The sequence below is a fragment of the Vanacampus margaritifer genome, chromosome 3 (genome assembly GCF_051991255.1).
Source record: "Vanacampus margaritifer isolate UIUO_Vmar chromosome 3, RoL_Vmar_1.0, whole genome shotgun sequence".
NCBI lineage: Eukaryota > Metazoa > Chordata > Actinopteri > Syngnathiformes > Syngnathidae > Vanacampus > Vanacampus margaritifer.
The window spans coordinates 8952600-8967793 of NC_135434.1; the positions used below are offsets into that span (position 1 = coordinate 8952600).

A 15194-nucleotide genomic window follows, 5' to 3' on the forward strand; every position below is an offset into this window, starting at 1 on the left:
GGTGCAGTGAATTTCGCCCCACACTCTATCATCTGACCTCATGTCTTTGAACCCCCCCCCCCCCCAGGTGGCGAGTCACAGTCGCTCAGGCAGCCTGGACGGCACTTGCTGGACGTACGAGAACGACGCAGCTCTGCTCGCCTCCCTCCAGAAGAACCGGCCCCCCAACAACAACCCGCACCAGTATCTGCTCTCGGCCCCCAGGAGGAACCACGAGGGCCCCCGGCAAGCCTCCGGCTACGGCGCTGACCTCAGCCTCAGCGCCAGCCTCTACAACAGCCTCAATGCGCTGCTCAGCCAAACGCACAGAAAGCAATCTCAGGATGGGCTGACGTTCACCAACTGCTCGAAGAACCGCGGCGGCAATCGGCCTCCCAACACGTCCGTCAATCCCTTCAGAGGCGCAGCACAGCCGCAGGGCGCCAGCGAACGTATGTAGTGCAACGTTACAAGTACTGTGTTTTTCTTCTTTTCCCCCCGTCCTGTTTAGAAGACTAGAGGCAGGTGAAAATTTACAGAGGACCAAAACGGACAAAATTAAAAAATAAATAAAAACGGATATAACAAATATAATTCAAAAATTTAATACAAAAAAAAATGTATGAATGGAAATAAAACAACAAAATATATAAATAACAATAAATAAATACAAAACTTAAAAACGAGATTGAAAAAATAAATATAAAAAGAAATGTCGAAAGAAATACAAAAATAAATGTATAAATCGGACAAAATTAAAAATAAATAAATAAACAGATGTAAAAAAATATAATCCAAAAATTAAATACAAAAAATAAATATAAATGGAAATAAAAACAACAAAATATATAGATAAAAGTAAAAATAAAAAAACGAGATTCTAAAAATGAATGTCGAAATAAATACAAAAATAAATATATAAACCTACTTAAATATCAATCCATAAATGAAAACGCTCTTCTCTCACATTTATTTATTTCATGTTGCAGACGCTCTGTCAAAGGTTTACTTTTGTTGAACCTGTAAAATCTGAATAAAAAATACATTGTTATAAATTGCTTTCCTGTGTGGCACAGTGTCCTAGTGGTTAGCACGATTGACTCACAGTTGTGAGGTTCGGGGCTCAAATGCCTTTATGTCCTTTCTGTGTTTGCGTGACTTTTCTCTGGGGACACTTGAGACTCTAAATTACATTATCATTATTATTATTACATTTTGGCTTGGTGGTGGGGATCAGCAGTAGATTTTGTCTTCTGCTTTTGTGGATGCTCCAAACGTACTGTGGCATCTTCCAAAGACTGACTCTCACCTGTCCTCTTCCCTGTCAGACTTGAGTCCACAGTTGGACGGACATTCCTGGAGGCCAGAGGTGCGTGCTCAAGAACTTTACGAGAGCACCTACTCTTCCTCTTCTCCCTCCCTCACGCCCCTCCTCCCCCCGCAGTCCTACCTCTCTCTCGAAGGACATCTCAGGGAGGACGCAAGCGAGGGAGAACATTGTTTACCTCTGATGACCCAGACTGAACTTTTGAACTCTGAACTCTGTTTTGCCTGTGATGGATGTCGATACATTTTGGGAAACTGTGGATAACCAAGTGAGGGGAAAGTAGCATATGTGCCTTTTTAAAACGGTTTTGTGGCGGCCATCCGTGTTCCTCCTGCTTAATCAAACCGTCGTGCCTTTTGCTTTGGTACTCGCTATAATGACATTTGTCTCTATAAACTAAACTAATTGGTTTATATCCTTATTTTATCGATGGTAACACCAAGATGAAAGTACCGGTGTTATTTTCTCTATTAGCACTTAAAATAAAATGTATGGGGAAAGCCAACGTAGGCCTTCCCAAGCTATGTACAGCATTAATTGCTCTTTAGTATCATTATATTGCCATGCGATCTTAAATAATATTTATCTGAGATGTGTCTGTAAATATTGTATGTACTGTACCGTATAGTTTTATTGAAAGGGCTACCTATGCACACGGTTGGAAGAGGTTCATTCTTTTTTTCAATCAAGTGCCAAAATTCATGCGATTTTGTTGTTGTTGTTTGTTTTTTGTTTTGTTTCCTCCTCTCAATAGCTCCTTTTGGAACAACTTGGTAATTTATTGTAAGTAAATGGATTCATGCACTGTACACAATGTTTGGTTTCTTAAAAGGAAAGTCAACCCAAGACATTTTTTGACAATAATAGTTCTATGTAGCCCCACCGGTCTAAATATGGTATTCTGGTTAATATTTGCATTAGTGGAATATGAGTTAAGCGGCTTTAAGCACAAAAAAGGGCCCTTAAAACAGCTATTTAAAAATATATTTTAAAATAATAAAATTAGACCACAATTGGGGGGAAAAGTAATTTTGTTGGCAAAAAAACCTTTAAAAAATTAAGTGGAATTTTTGCTGTAAAAATTATATTGTTAAAGTGGAAGTCAAAAAAATATATATATATTTACAATAATATGTTTTATGTGCCCACACTAAACACGGTATTCTGATTAATATTACTTTAGTGGAATTTGAATTAAGCTAAATCCACCACAGGGGGCGGCCATTTTGCCAGAAGATGACATCAATGTTGCTGTTTTCTGAAGCTGAGCTGCGATTGGTTATTACCTGAGCCCTGAGCAACTGTGATGTCATCTTCAATCGACAGCAAGTGGCAAAATGGCCGCCCCCGGAGATGGATAAAAATGGCTGGATTTTGCTGCTTAACTCGTATTCCACAAATGTAATATTAATCAGAATGTTTAGACTAGTGAGGTCACATATTATTGTCAAGAAATGTTTATGGTTGACTTCCACTTACATGGCTGTAATCACTGCTGTGATGTATGTAACAGTTTTGGCTGCTTATAAAAATATCGTTGCAAACGTCTGCTTGTGTGTAAATGTAACATCTTGCACTGGAGCAACTTTTCACCGTCAGTTACAATTTCAATAACTTCATATTGTTGGATCCTGCAAATCTGGTGTATAATCTTCACAATTTTGCCATTTTTGACCTCAGATCCGCCTCCGTGCTTTAGTATGCGTTTTCTTAACACCTTCTAAGAAGCCAAGAAACATCAACTGCGTGACCTCAGCGATGACAATTGTCACTCGCACCAGGGATCCGACCACAAAACCAGAGCGGCGCCATCGCAACCATCAACTTGTGTGAGCACGTAAATTGACAAATACTCATGCGGATCTTTCTGTGGCGTTTTATTTTTTGCTATATTTCTATGCTAACTGCAATGCCAGGCAACCACATGACACTTTTTGTTTGTTTTTCATACTTAATGCTACAACTTAAAAACTTAAAAATTTCCAGTTGTTGCATTCAAGGCAAGGGAAAGCAGCTTCATCTATATAGTGCATTTCATGAACAATGTGCTTCACATAAGTAAAATTACAACATTTAAAAGCATTTACAAGCAAAAGGTGATGATGTTTAAAAAAAAATAGTAAGGAAAGAGAAATACATTTAAAAAGTAGCTTTCTAAAAATAACAAACTGTGCAAGAACATTGAAAAACATGGTTTTAAAAATACATAGTTCTTATTAAGCTTATTCCATGCACATGCAGCATAACAACTAAATGCTGCTTCACCGTGTTTGCTTTGAACTCTAGGCTCCACCAATTGATGGAATCGATGTTGCTGGAAAAACTCATAGAGATTCTGGTCACCTACAATTTTAAGCCTTTTTATCCCAATAAATGTTGACATTTTTTGATAATGACGTATCCTTATAATTGCACTTAACTATAATAAGGGGGGTTCGAATCTCATAAAAACTACGCACAGGCCCTCCTATGTTATTGTCATGCACAATAGACGAGATCGTTTCAATGGCACGGCTAAGCAAGCATGCTGCATCCTCAACATATTACCAGATGCTTTGTGAATGGGAAAAAGATATACTGGACTGTCGTATCATTTTCCCATGTGAAAGTGACCTCAAAACCATCCAAGTAATTTGATAGCGCTCAAAAAGGTGAACACGCCTCTCCCTCCCAAACAGTCACAATTTCCATATTCTCTTCCAGGTCTCGAACCCACAACGTTCCAGTCCAAAGTCCTCCAGACTGATCCGTGGCGCCCAAATGAAGTACAGAAAATCAGTACTGTATATCAACAAGTAGTTAATCACTTTCATGTGTGTTTCAGCATCTGTGTGTGAGCGTCACAGCTGAGTGGTCACAATGTGAGAGGTCCCCGACAAGTTTTCCATCGCGGCCTAAAATGTCATTGCAGGGACAAATTGGAGACGCACAATAGATTATTTAGCATATTTACAAATGTTCACATTTATTCGGGTTCACGGTCTACTTAAAAAAAAAAAAGTCACACTTTACTATATATGTCCACAGTGGGAAAGTAGTTAAGCACGCAAACCAAAGATAATAAAATGCATTAAAGGGTTAGGGTTAGTTGTCTCATTTGAATGGAGTATTCGGGCCACACGGAAAATAGAGAGAGAGAAAGGAAAAAAAATTACACTATGGAATTAAAGTCATAATCCAACAAAATGAAAGTTGTATATTTTCAACATAAAAAGCAGTATTCAAGTCTTGCAATACTGCGTCTTTTCGAGATCATAGTCATGATTTTATATTTACGAAGATTTTTAAAAAGAATGCATAATTTGTTAGCCAAATAGCATCATTGCCCAAGTCATTTGAACCTACAGTCGCAACAACAATAAAAATTTGCTTTCTAAAAAAAAGATTTTTTTCTTAGAATCCATAAAGGTTGACTTGAGTTGAGACAACTGGACTTTTAGTTTCTTTCTCGTTTTCCCAAAACGTTCAAAAATGACTTTGACAAATGTGCTAATAGGCTAGCAAATTATTTTAAAGATGAAATCAATTATGTTATGTTACTCTTATAATATTTCCATGTATTTTTCGTAATCTTTTTCTTCAAAATATACTACTGTATTCTCGTAAAATTATTACTTTAACTCACTCACTGCCATTGATGGCTATAGATGTCAAAAATTCATTTGACCCATTTCCATAAGTTTAACATTTTTTCCCACTTTTGTTAACAAGAGTATGAAAACCTAGATTTTTTTTATTGTAGATTTAGAACAGATATCAATTTTTTGATTAATTGTGAGTTAACTAGTGAAGTCATACGATTAATTACAATAAAAAAATTTAATCGCCTGACGCCCCTAATTTTTTATAATCTTTTTTATAATCTTTTTTTTAAATCGTGCCAGGCGATTATTTTTTTTAAATTCTAATTAATCACGACTTCAATAGTTAACTGGCGATTAATTGCAAATTTTATATCCGTTCTAAATGTACAATAAAAAAAAAATCTAGGTTTTCATACTATTGTTAACAAAAGTGGAAAAAAATGTAAATAGAAAAAAGAAATAGTTTAAATGAATTTTTTATGTCTATAGGCGTCAATGGCAGCAAATGTGTTAATCTCAAAAATACATGACAAATATAATGCCAATTTATCCTCTTAAATTTTCCGCTTGAATGAAGTAGCGTGCATGTTTAGTTCCTATTAAACCCCTCTGTATAATATGATTTGGGATTATTTTTTGCACAAAAAAAAGGTATTCATGGGATTTTACAGTAGGTTTCAAAATGGAAGCTTCTAGGCAGCATCATTGAACAAAATATCTTCCCTCACACACACACACACACACACACACAGCTTTTTGTTTTTTAAAGGAATGAGTGGCCTCAGTAGTGCAGCGTTAACAAAAACAAACATTAGCAGACTTTTCAAAACAGAACAAGTCATCAGCAGGTGCCAGTCGAAGAGCGGAAAGAATCACCTGCAGTCTAAAAATAGTTGGGTTGAAAGTTGAAAAACACAATTATGGATAAAAAAAAAATGGACCGATCCACTTTATGGGTCAATTTGACATAACTTGGAGTCAAGAAATGGAACTTTTAGTGTAAAACAACTCATAAATTTTGGTCAAATAATTTTCTTGGGTCAAAAAATTTGGTTATTTTGTATCAAACAACCCATAAAGTTGGGTCAAATTGACCCTTAACTCTTTGACTGCCAGACGATTTCAGAAAAGGGATGCCGTGGGTGCCAGCCGATTTAAGCATTTTTGACTGATCTTTCAAGGTCCACAGAAAATTATGTGTTTGGACTATGGAAACACACATACTACCAAATGAAAGATTTGACTCTCATCTTTCATCAGAAAAAAAAGTTTGTTTCTACCTTATTCCGTTTTTCAGTAATCAACAATAGAAAATGGTTAGTTTCACCTCTGTTTTGAAAAAAAAAACGTCTTTTAACGTCTTTGGCACTCCTCCATAGGATTTTACTAAACGTTATTTAACGTTTTTGGCAGTGAATGAGTTAAAGTGGATGGGTCCATTTTTGATCCATAATTAGGTTACTTTTGACCCAACTGTTTTTAGAGTGCGTACTCAGCTATATCTTGCTTAAGTCGGAGGCTCTCGAGTGGTGCGCCCACATTTCAATCCACACCTTTTGAAGAAAACAACGTGAAAAACTGGTATTTGACAGCACGCGCCATCCCAGTCCCGTCGTCACGCCGTCACTCTTTGCTGGATTCTTGCTCTCGCTTTCCGGCGCTTTCTGAAAAGGGAGACATTCACAAATGAAGTGTTTTTGAATGAAGCTTTTTGACACCCAGCTGGGATTGGTTACGTATACCTTTGCGGCGGCGACACCATACACTTCCAGAGCACGGCGTAGAGGCCCAGTAACATCGCGATGAACATTGCGGCTGCGATGGCTCCTGTGTGGGAATCATTTTACTGGGCGAGAACATCATTCCAATATGGCAGCCTCTGCGTGCGGCACGTTTGTTTGCATCAAAGCAAGAAGGTTGATGATTTTGATTTTGGAAAAAACATCCACCTCCAGTTGTACCTGTCACAAATGTCAATACGCTACAAGCCTTTGACAGACTATTTTATTGCTATATGGTCTAAATCTTGCACATAATAAATACACAAATAAATAATAAATAAATAAATAATGAATTAATTAATTTTATTATATTTACATATAAATAAAAGAAAAAATCTATATCTAGTCAAAGATATTAAAAATCATATAAAATCTAAATATAAATAAATATAAAAAAAATAAATATAAATAAATATAATAATAAATATAAAAAATACTACCTAAATAAATAAATAACCAAATTAAAATTAAGCATTTTATGGGGGGGGGGGGGCTCGAATAAATAAAAACGATCAAATTCCTTCTGAAAACAAATAAAACCAAAATTTAAAAAAATTAAATAAATCCCCCATCTCCCCTCATCATTTTGCCACTTGATGTCAACTGAAAATGATATCACAGTTGCTCTCGAGTAACTGCCAATCACAGCTAAGCTTGTGAATGTCACATGACTGAACACAGAAAACGGGTGAGCTGTGATTGGTTGTTACTTGAGCCCTGAGCAACTGTGATGTAATTTTCCGCCGACGGCAAGTTGCAAAATGGCTGCCCCCCTTGCTCCGGGTGGCGGAGTGGTTTACCGTCACTTGCCTTTGGTGCCGGTTGGCGTGAGTTCGCTTCCCGCCTGGGAGGCCATATATGTGCGTGAGTGCACCCCGAAAAAAATGGCTGCCCTCTGAGATGGATTTTGCTGAATTCAAATTCCACAAAAGTAATATTAATCAGAATACCATGTTTAGTGGGGGCATATATATGTAAATATTTATTATTGTAATTATTATTATTTTTTTTTTTACTTGACTTCCACTTTAATTTTTACAACAAAAATTCCGTTTTATTTTTTTAAGCTATTTTATTTATTTTTGCCAACAAATTACCCCCCCCCCCCCCTTCCTAATTGTGGTCTAATTATATTATTATTATTATTTTTATTGCTGTTGTTTTTGTATATACTATTCAAACCCATGCTATTGTCCAAACAATCATTTGAAATCAATGATACTGAGTCCAAACAGTCCAAAAGTCATATTTTTTTTGCAACAAAACCCGATTGTACAACAAATAAATGTGTGTGCTATGCCGTGCTCAGCCTACCAGGAATGATTCCATTGCTTGCATTTAAAGCGTCGTCGGTGCTTGGTGGACGAGCGGCCGCTGCAGTGGAACCTTTGGGAGGGTGAAAATTGAATTTGAAATGAGTTCCATTTGTTATGCCAGTTAGAAGAGCATTCATCATTTCCTTGACCCCGAGATGCTCCTCATGCTGCATCATCAGTCAGTGAACGACGAATGACGAGTTAAAGTGGTTTAAATACCTTGAAGGTATAGAAACACTATTGCCAGGTCTTGCATTGGATAGCAAATACATAGCGCGTGTAGGCTATTTGTTAAAAACGATACATATGTGATACGTTATATTTTGCATGCACACTATTTATTTATCTACGGCGGGGGGCGTAGACCTCCAGAATTGTGACTTCAAGTAAAGAAGAAGAGCTGATGAGGCTCACCGTTTCTCTGCAGAACATGCAATGCCTGCCAGTTCAGATGTGGGTCAACTATCTGGAGAAAAAAAAACGTAGCCAGACAAACACGTTTTGTTGTTTTTAACAATGTTTGCACAAAAACACATTGTAAAGTTGCAGCAGCTTGTTCGTTGAATCAAGAAAAATGTGACAAATTACAGCGGAACTTCAGGGTAGCAGAACTGAGGCTCAACTTGGCGCAGGCGCAAAGTAAACATGCGAGATAAGAAAATACTGTTGACCCGAATTTCCAAAACAGGCGTGAAGAAAGCATGCATTCCACCGAAAAAAAACATATCACTGACGCGCTTTATAACCACACAACGCTTTGCAACTTCGCCGATTGAAATTCTGTGTAACTAAAAGCGCATTTTGACTCAAAACAAGCGTGGTTCTTGACGAGTGACGATACAAGAGTCCTTTCGGTGTTCACTTTCTTACCTTTGAATTGTTGAAAATGCGGTTGGGGGCAAATTTGCTCTGGTTTTGCGCCTCGGTCCACATTTTTGAGACTTGGTGGTCAGAAGTCATCAGCGCATGTTTTCGTCTTGCTTCAGCTGTGCGCCTGCTGGCTTGAGGCGTTCACGTACTTCGACAAACCTCGGATTTCCACCAAATACACTTTGGACTCTTTGTACTGTACATCCTTTGGCTTCGAGTTTTGCTAAATGTAAATCAGCTACGTAAACCTTTGTTAGTCTATTGAAACGCTTCAAAACCACCGTTTGCTTTTTGAAATTTACCCCGAAAAAACTGCGCGACAATCAGCGCTACCAGCTTTGTAGAACTTTGAACGGTGCATCGTCTATTCCTCCTTCCCAGAAAAGCTGAGTTTGCACATTTGAGACTGCATAATGGCAACTTTACATTTACGTTGTGTACTTTACCATATGAAAATGATGCATCAGAAACCCTTTTTGAACAATTCTCACATGGACAGACAACAATTTTGAACCTTCCTCCATAATGCTCAACTCTAAATCGTTAGAATGAATAATCCAGACACAGCAAATGTTAACCCAGACAAGTGTTTATTAAATCAAGAATCAACCTTGCACAGGCTTCATGTGGGGTATTACAGTACTCATAAGAGTGTACAAAGGCCAATTTGCTGACCCCTTATGAGTAACGTTTCCGTTTTGCTCTCTCAGTTTGAGACGCGAGGTATTGCACAACAGTTTACACTGTAAAAGCCAGAAAAACACATAGTCACTCATTCATTCAGCCATACACATTGTGCCTAACACGCACAGCAGAAACACCTAAAATACAACCAAAGGCATGTCTCCATCTTTAATGGATGCAAGCAGACAAGTCATTCTGTAGATTAAAAAAAAAAAAAAAAAAGTGGCAGGGGGCATGTCGGAGTGCGACTCGGCCAAATTAGTAAATCAATATGAGTTTTTAGGACAATAATTCCAATTGGGCTTTGGTATAAAGTCCTTATCAATAAGCAGCATTGTGAAGGGAGGGACATACATGGAAACACTGCATTAACGCCTCACAAATGCAGCCATCGCGGGAATGTCGACAAGTTCAATGAACATCATGAAGCTGATGACTTAGCAAATGTTTTTGTTTGCCATGTCATGGGGGAAAAAAATATATATCCACATTTAAGACCTGATGCAATCCGAATGATATTAAATGGTTTCAATACCGCATCATGAAAAGACAACGACACGCAAGTTCGTCCTCCAAAATGTTCCTCGGACCCAAAGAGTTCCTCCAGCCCCCATCGGTGAAAATCGTTGGCCGCCGCTGAGATGGCGCGGCAGACGGTTCGATGGGGGATGTGGGATCGGTTCAAGCGGGAAGGCAAAGACAAGAGAGTGAGAGTGATAGAGGCGTGTCCGCGGGGACCAGGTGGAGACATCACATGATCTCGCAGCAGGAGTTCTGTTTCCTCGCCTGTAGGTGGGGCGGACACCCATGCAGTTAGCTACCAAAACACCTCATTATATCCTGGACTTGTTGCTAATAAATGCAGAGTACTCACGGTCTTATAAAAGGCTTTGGACTGGCTCCCAAGGTGCTCGGACTTGGCCACGAGGTCGTCCAGTTTCTCTCCTCTCTCCAACAGACTTTCCATCGTATTGTGCTACACACACACACCGGACCACACACACAACATCAGCACTGTACGAACACGCGAGAATGAAAGCCAAGTTACTTCCAGACTTGCCGTTTTTGAAAGGAATGTTAGGGCCTCATAGTGTGACTATGCCACATTCTGACCAAGGTTGTTAGTTAATGAAAAACAAAATAACAAAAATTTTAAAAAATATTTTTGTAAATGAAAAAAAAAGAGTGCTTAAAAATTAACTAATATAGGAAAAATGTGTGACCCCAGGGAACATGTTTTGTTTTGTTTTGTTTTTTTGCCACACTAGAATAAAGTGTAATTGCACATCCACGCCAGGCGATGGCAGTGGCGCTCTCAGTGTCACAGAGTGACAAGGAGCGTTAGCACCTCTGCAGGTGTACTTCTAACAATTCTACTGTCAAATGATACCATTTATAGTCATGCTCCGCGGAGTGTTTGGGGAATTGGGGTCGCGGGGGTTGAAATTGCTTTTTTTCTCCCTGCAGCAGGGAGTAACAAAAAATAATTGAGAAGCGCTGGTCGACGGCCAAATAGAAGAAAGGTACTTTGCTGTATTGCACATTATTTCATTGCTTTGTGACCTTTTAACTGTAATGACGAAAAGGAGAGGGAGAGGGGGGTAGAGGGGGGAGGGTGAAGAAAGAGGGAGAGGGAGGGAGAGAGGGAGGGAGAGGGGGAGAGGGGGAGAGAGAGAGAGAAAGAGGGTGGAATGGATAGAGGGGGGAGAGAAAGAGAGAAAGATGGAAGGAAAGAGAGGGGGAGGGAGCAAGAGAGGGTGGAAGAGGATGGAGGGAGAAAGAGAGGGAGGAAAGAGAAAGAGAGAGAAAAAGAGTGAGAGAGGGAGAGAAAGAGAGAAAAATGGAAGGAAAGAGAGGGGGAGGGAGCGAGACAAAGAGAGAGGTGGGAAGGAGCGAGAGAGGGCGGAAGAGGAGGGAGGGAGAAAGAGAGGGAGGAAAGAGAGGGAGAGAGAGAATGAGAGAAAGAGAGAACTAAAAAGAGAAAGAGGGGGAGGGGGATAGAAAGAGAGAAAGAAAGAAAGAGAAAGAGAGAGAGAGAGAGAGAGAGATTTCTTTAATACCAAAATGATCTTTGTGTCGTCCAACTCTGCCTGCACTTTGGACATTGCATCTGCTTCCCTTGGATTCTAAAGTGGAACACAAGCAGTCAGGTCAACTTTCCTTTGGCACACTTTTTCTTTTTTTAATTTGTATGAGCCAGTGGAGAAGCGACATACCTGATATTTGGCGAGGTGAACGTCGAGGGCTTTGTAGTTAACAGTGTCGGGGTTCCCAGAGGGCCAGTCTATACTGTCTACTTGTCTGGAAAACTCTTCTAACACCTAAAAGGCACAACGCCGTCACAATGGAGGACCGCGAGTGTGTGTACGCGTCTATTAACCGGCACTGGTGTGCTCACCTTCTCAAGCAGTGTGAAGCAGACTCTCTGTGGGTATTCGCCGTCTGCTATAACCACCGCACCCAGGTTGTCATTCCTCACGTACACATGACACAGGTACTCTGTGGGAGAACATTTTAGGTGTACGAATCCAATCCATCCAACACTACCAGCTGACAACAATCTAGATGTTACTTTTCTCACTTGGCCCAGAGGACGCGACCATCATTTTTTTTTTAACAATTTGAAATGTGGACTCGTCAGACCGCAGCACACTTTTTCACTAAGCATCAGTACGATATGTAGCTTTCGCTTTGCATGGTCAATTTTTAACTTGAAATTGTAGATGTAGCGACAAAATGTGTTAACTATCAATAGTTTTCTGAAGTATTCCTGAGACAGCTGCTTTAGTGACGCAGTTACCTTGTTCTTTGACAGAGGCACGACTTCCAACTGTTGTTCGTTCAACTATCAAGGCACTGGTGAAGGTCATGAACTCCTGGATGCTAATTAGCAACAAGAAGACATACAACATTAGAGGTAGGGAAAATAATCTTGCATAGGGTGCAAAACGGCAGGTACATTTTCATGTTAGGCAATTTGGGAATATTGAAGGTAATTTAATTGACAAATTCAAGCGTAAATAAACATTTTGGTCTTAAGTAAGCAACCATGAAATGTATTACGATTAATACAATAATTGTAAATTTCTGCATATTTCTAAATAGAACTTAACATTGGAACCTAGTGGTGCAACGGATCATCACTGATCCGTGGTCGGTTCGGGTCACGCACGGATTGGTTGGTGGGGGAAGAAAAAAAAAGTGCGCATTCAGTCGATATTATTCAGACATGTCGAAGAAGCTAAAACATACTCAACGTAACACGCTAAACCTAACTTCAAAATAAATCTTACCAAATACAGTAATACATTGACGGCAAAGCAAATAGCCTTAGTACACTTTTACTTTGAAGTTCACCCACGGCGTGGCGTGAGCTAGCTTGACTTCCCTTTTAGACGTTACTTTACCGTACTTGACATTGTAGTTGCAACCAACATCAACACAACGCTATCTCAAACTCAAATTCAATTGCTAATTTAGGACGCTAAGAAACTGCTAATTAATTACGCCCGTCATTATACAAAAAAGCAAACAGAAACGGAGAAAAGCAAGCGACTGCCGGCTGGTAAGTAAGTTTGACAGCTGGTATGGTTTACTTGAATTCTTTTTCAATATTCTGGACCAAGGCTACTTTGTAATTTACTCTCCATGTTTAAAGAAAGGGAATGTACCTTAAATTGAACGTTGAGGTATTTTCATTAGATTTAAAATAAAATAAAAAGAAGCTAAATAGAACTGTCTTATTTATTCTATAAAACACTTTTGCCCATTAAAAAAGAAAAACATTCAACTCAAACTTAGTCATATGTAAAAAGAAGAATGTTTCTGCCTCATATTGCACTTAAAAGTTGTGTTCCTAAATCCTAAATGGCTATACTAGACATTCTGAACTGTTTTTTTTTTTATTTAATGGGAAAAAGTGCTTTACAAAATAAATGAATGCAAAGTACTATTAATCTTTTTTTTTTTTTGCTGATCCCAAAAACGATCCGATCCGTGACTCAAATCCGTGATCCAAACCGTGACTTTGGTGATCCGTTGCACCACTATTGGAACCCAATTACTACACTCATACAGATTCTAAATATTTCTTTGCTGACAATTTTATTTTTTAAGGGTAATGTTGTAAGATGAGTATTCAACATAAAAGTGTTTTGGGAGCTTAATTTATTTTGGAATATATTTCGGGTTGCTACAAGTAATTAATTTAATAATAAATTAACATGCTGATTATTTTTATTCAATTAATCCCATTAAAAAAAATCTAATTTCCATTCTTTATTCAAAAACGGGGTAATAATTCAAATTGACAGTGCAGAAAATGTGCAACTTGATTATCTATCTAATAAAACAGGCAATAATTTTGATCATTGTTTTTTAAATGACAGTACTTTCCGGACTCTACTTTTTTTCCCCCCACGTTGAACCCTGGGCTTTAAATGTGACGTAGTTTATTTATGATTTTTTTACTGGCAAATCTTTCCGCCGCCAATAGATTTAGTCACATCCAACTAATAACTTTACCACATAGATTCAACCACAACCCACCTGGATTTCTGAAAGAAGCTAAAGGAGGATAGGTCGTAGGCCGATTTCAGGAGGTTGGCTTTGGTGGCTCCTTTATAATGGACGCTCAGACTGTAGAGCTTCATGGTGCCGCCTGGTCCTTCTCAGCAGACACGGTCCCACACGCCGGATAATCTTAAACGCAACGGAGACGTGGGTCAGATGACAAGCATTACCTGCCTCAGATTACTATCCCACAAACTCAGCGTTGTTTGCTAGCTAACAAGTGCAAGTAGCCGCCCTGCTAGAAGTTTAACTTTACCAACACTGTACATTTTACTTTAGTTTTACACAATGTAAATGCATTTATTACAACACTCTTATCACACAGTAGTGTGAATTAAATCAACGAATGTCTTTATAAAGTTAGGCCGAGTGGTGGTTAGCTATAGATGCTAACTTGTTTTCCTACGGTAACTCACCCGGTTAAAATAAAAAATAAATCCCCCACGACCCGCTTGGTTAAAACAAGAAACCGAATAAACTATTATTTAAACGACAAAAACATTGGCTGTCCGTTTTTAGTGCGAAATCCGAAGCGTCCGAGTCCCAGTGTAGTTTAGAAGATGCTATTTTTCTTGTGACCAATCACCGACCACGTCACGATCATCTTTGGGTCCCTCGGCATATTCGGACCCCGGAAACAAAAGGCAATTAAAGTACTTGTTCCGCCTGGATAATATCAACATTTAATAATAATAATAATTATGCTTATTATTGCTAATATTTTATTGTTGTTATTATCATAATCATTAAGCTATAAATTAACAGACATGGGATTTTTTCAACTCGATTTTTCCTCATTCTTCATTTACCATAACAAACATGCTTATCATAAATAGTAATGCAAATAAAACGATTGTTATAATTGATTAAAATATATAATTTATAATACATGTTGATTAAAAAAAATGCTCTTGGTGTTTTTGTTGAAACCAAAAAAAGCTTTTGACACAAATAATCATTCAATTCTACTAAATAAGCTTGAAAAATATGGAATTCAGAAAGTAGCCAAGGGTTAAAAAGTTATTTCTAGCATAAAGTGCAATATGTCAAAATAGGGCAGTATACATCTACTAAATTCAAT

The 15194-nt window shown here is 38.4% G+C and overlaps 3 protein-coding genes across 4 annotated transcripts in view; 1 reads left to right on the forward strand and 2 right to left on the reverse strand.

Moving 5' to 3' along the window:
- The window catches only part of LOC144048676 (rho guanine nucleotide exchange factor 28-like), a 51768-nt gene extending 48914 nt beyond the window's left edge, over positions 1–2854 (forward strand). The window contains 3 exon segments of the mRNA XM_077560898.1: positions 68–431; positions 1308–1468; positions 1470–2854. Of these exon segments, the coding sequence (XP_077417024.1) occupies positions 68–431; positions 1308–1468; positions 1470–1490 (546 nt within the window). The 3' untranslated portion in view covers positions 1491–2854.
- Positions 2855–3264: 410 nt separating this feature from the next.
- On the reverse strand, positions 3265–8997 carry LOC144048380 (uncharacterized). Of its 2 annotated transcripts, XR_013293327.1 has the most exons (6): positions 8858–8997; positions 8402–8453; positions 7986–8057; positions 6633–6717; positions 6444–6554; positions 3265–4200 (listed from the first exon to the last, which is right to left on the reverse strand). XR_013293327.1 is itself a non-coding variant. In XM_077560270.1 (5 exons), exons 1-5 carry the CDS (start codon positions 8945–8947, stop codon positions 6506–6508), a joined length of 348 nt encoding a protein of 115 aa, XP_077416396.1. In that variant the 5' UTR covers positions 8948–8997; the 3' UTR covers positions 3265–6505. The 2 variants fall into 2 exon arrangements, 1 of the variants encoding a protein (XP_077416396.1); XM_077560270.1 differs by having other exon boundaries at positions 3265–6554.
- A 431-nt stretch (positions 8998–9428) lies between these two features.
- Positions 9429–14727, reverse strand: ykt6 (YKT6 v-SNARE homolog (S. cerevisiae)). Its single transcript, XM_077561931.1, has 8 exons — positions 14530–14727; positions 14090–14242; positions 12342–12424; positions 11940–12040; positions 11758–11862; positions 11602–11667; positions 10416–10517; positions 9429–10327 (listed from the first exon to the last, which is right to left on the reverse strand). The coding sequence occupies exons 2-8, from the start codon at positions 14191–14193 to the stop codon at positions 10292–10294; spliced, it is 597 nt and encodes a 198-aa protein (XP_077418057.1). The 5' UTR covers positions 14194–14242; positions 14530–14727; the 3' UTR covers positions 9429–10291.
- Positions 14728–15194: the final 467 nt, after the last annotated feature.

What these genes read in the sequence shown, in the direction of transcription:
- LOC144048380 (XM_077560270.1), bottom strand. Translation starts at nt 8,947, where the DNA reads ATGACTTCTGACCACCAAGTCTCAAAAATGTGGACCGAGGCGCAAAAC. An exon ending in GCATGTTCTGCAGAGAAACG is followed by an intron (nt 8,058 to 8,401) that starts GTGAGCCTCATC and finishes ACCCTCCCAAAG; the next exon opens with GTTCCACTGCAGCGGCCGCT. An exon ending in AAGCAATGGAATCATTCCTG is followed by an intron (nt 6,718 to 7,985) that starts GTAGGCTGAGCA and finishes ATTCCCACACAG; the next exon opens with GAGCCATCGCAGCCGCAATG.
- ykt6 (XM_077561931.1), bottom strand. Translation starts at nt 14,193, where the DNA reads ATGAAGCTCTACAGTCTGAGCGTCCATTATAAAGGAGCCACCAAAGCC. An exon ending in ACGACACAAAGATCATTTTG is followed by an intron (nt 10,518 to 11,601) that starts GTATTAAAGAAA and finishes GTGTGTGTGTAG; the next exon opens with CACAATACGATGGAAAGTCT. An exon ending in CCAAAGCCTTTTATAAGACC is followed by an intron (nt 10,328 to 10,415) that starts GTGAGTACTCTG and finishes CCCCACCTACAG; the next exon opens with GCGAGGAAACAGAACTCCTG.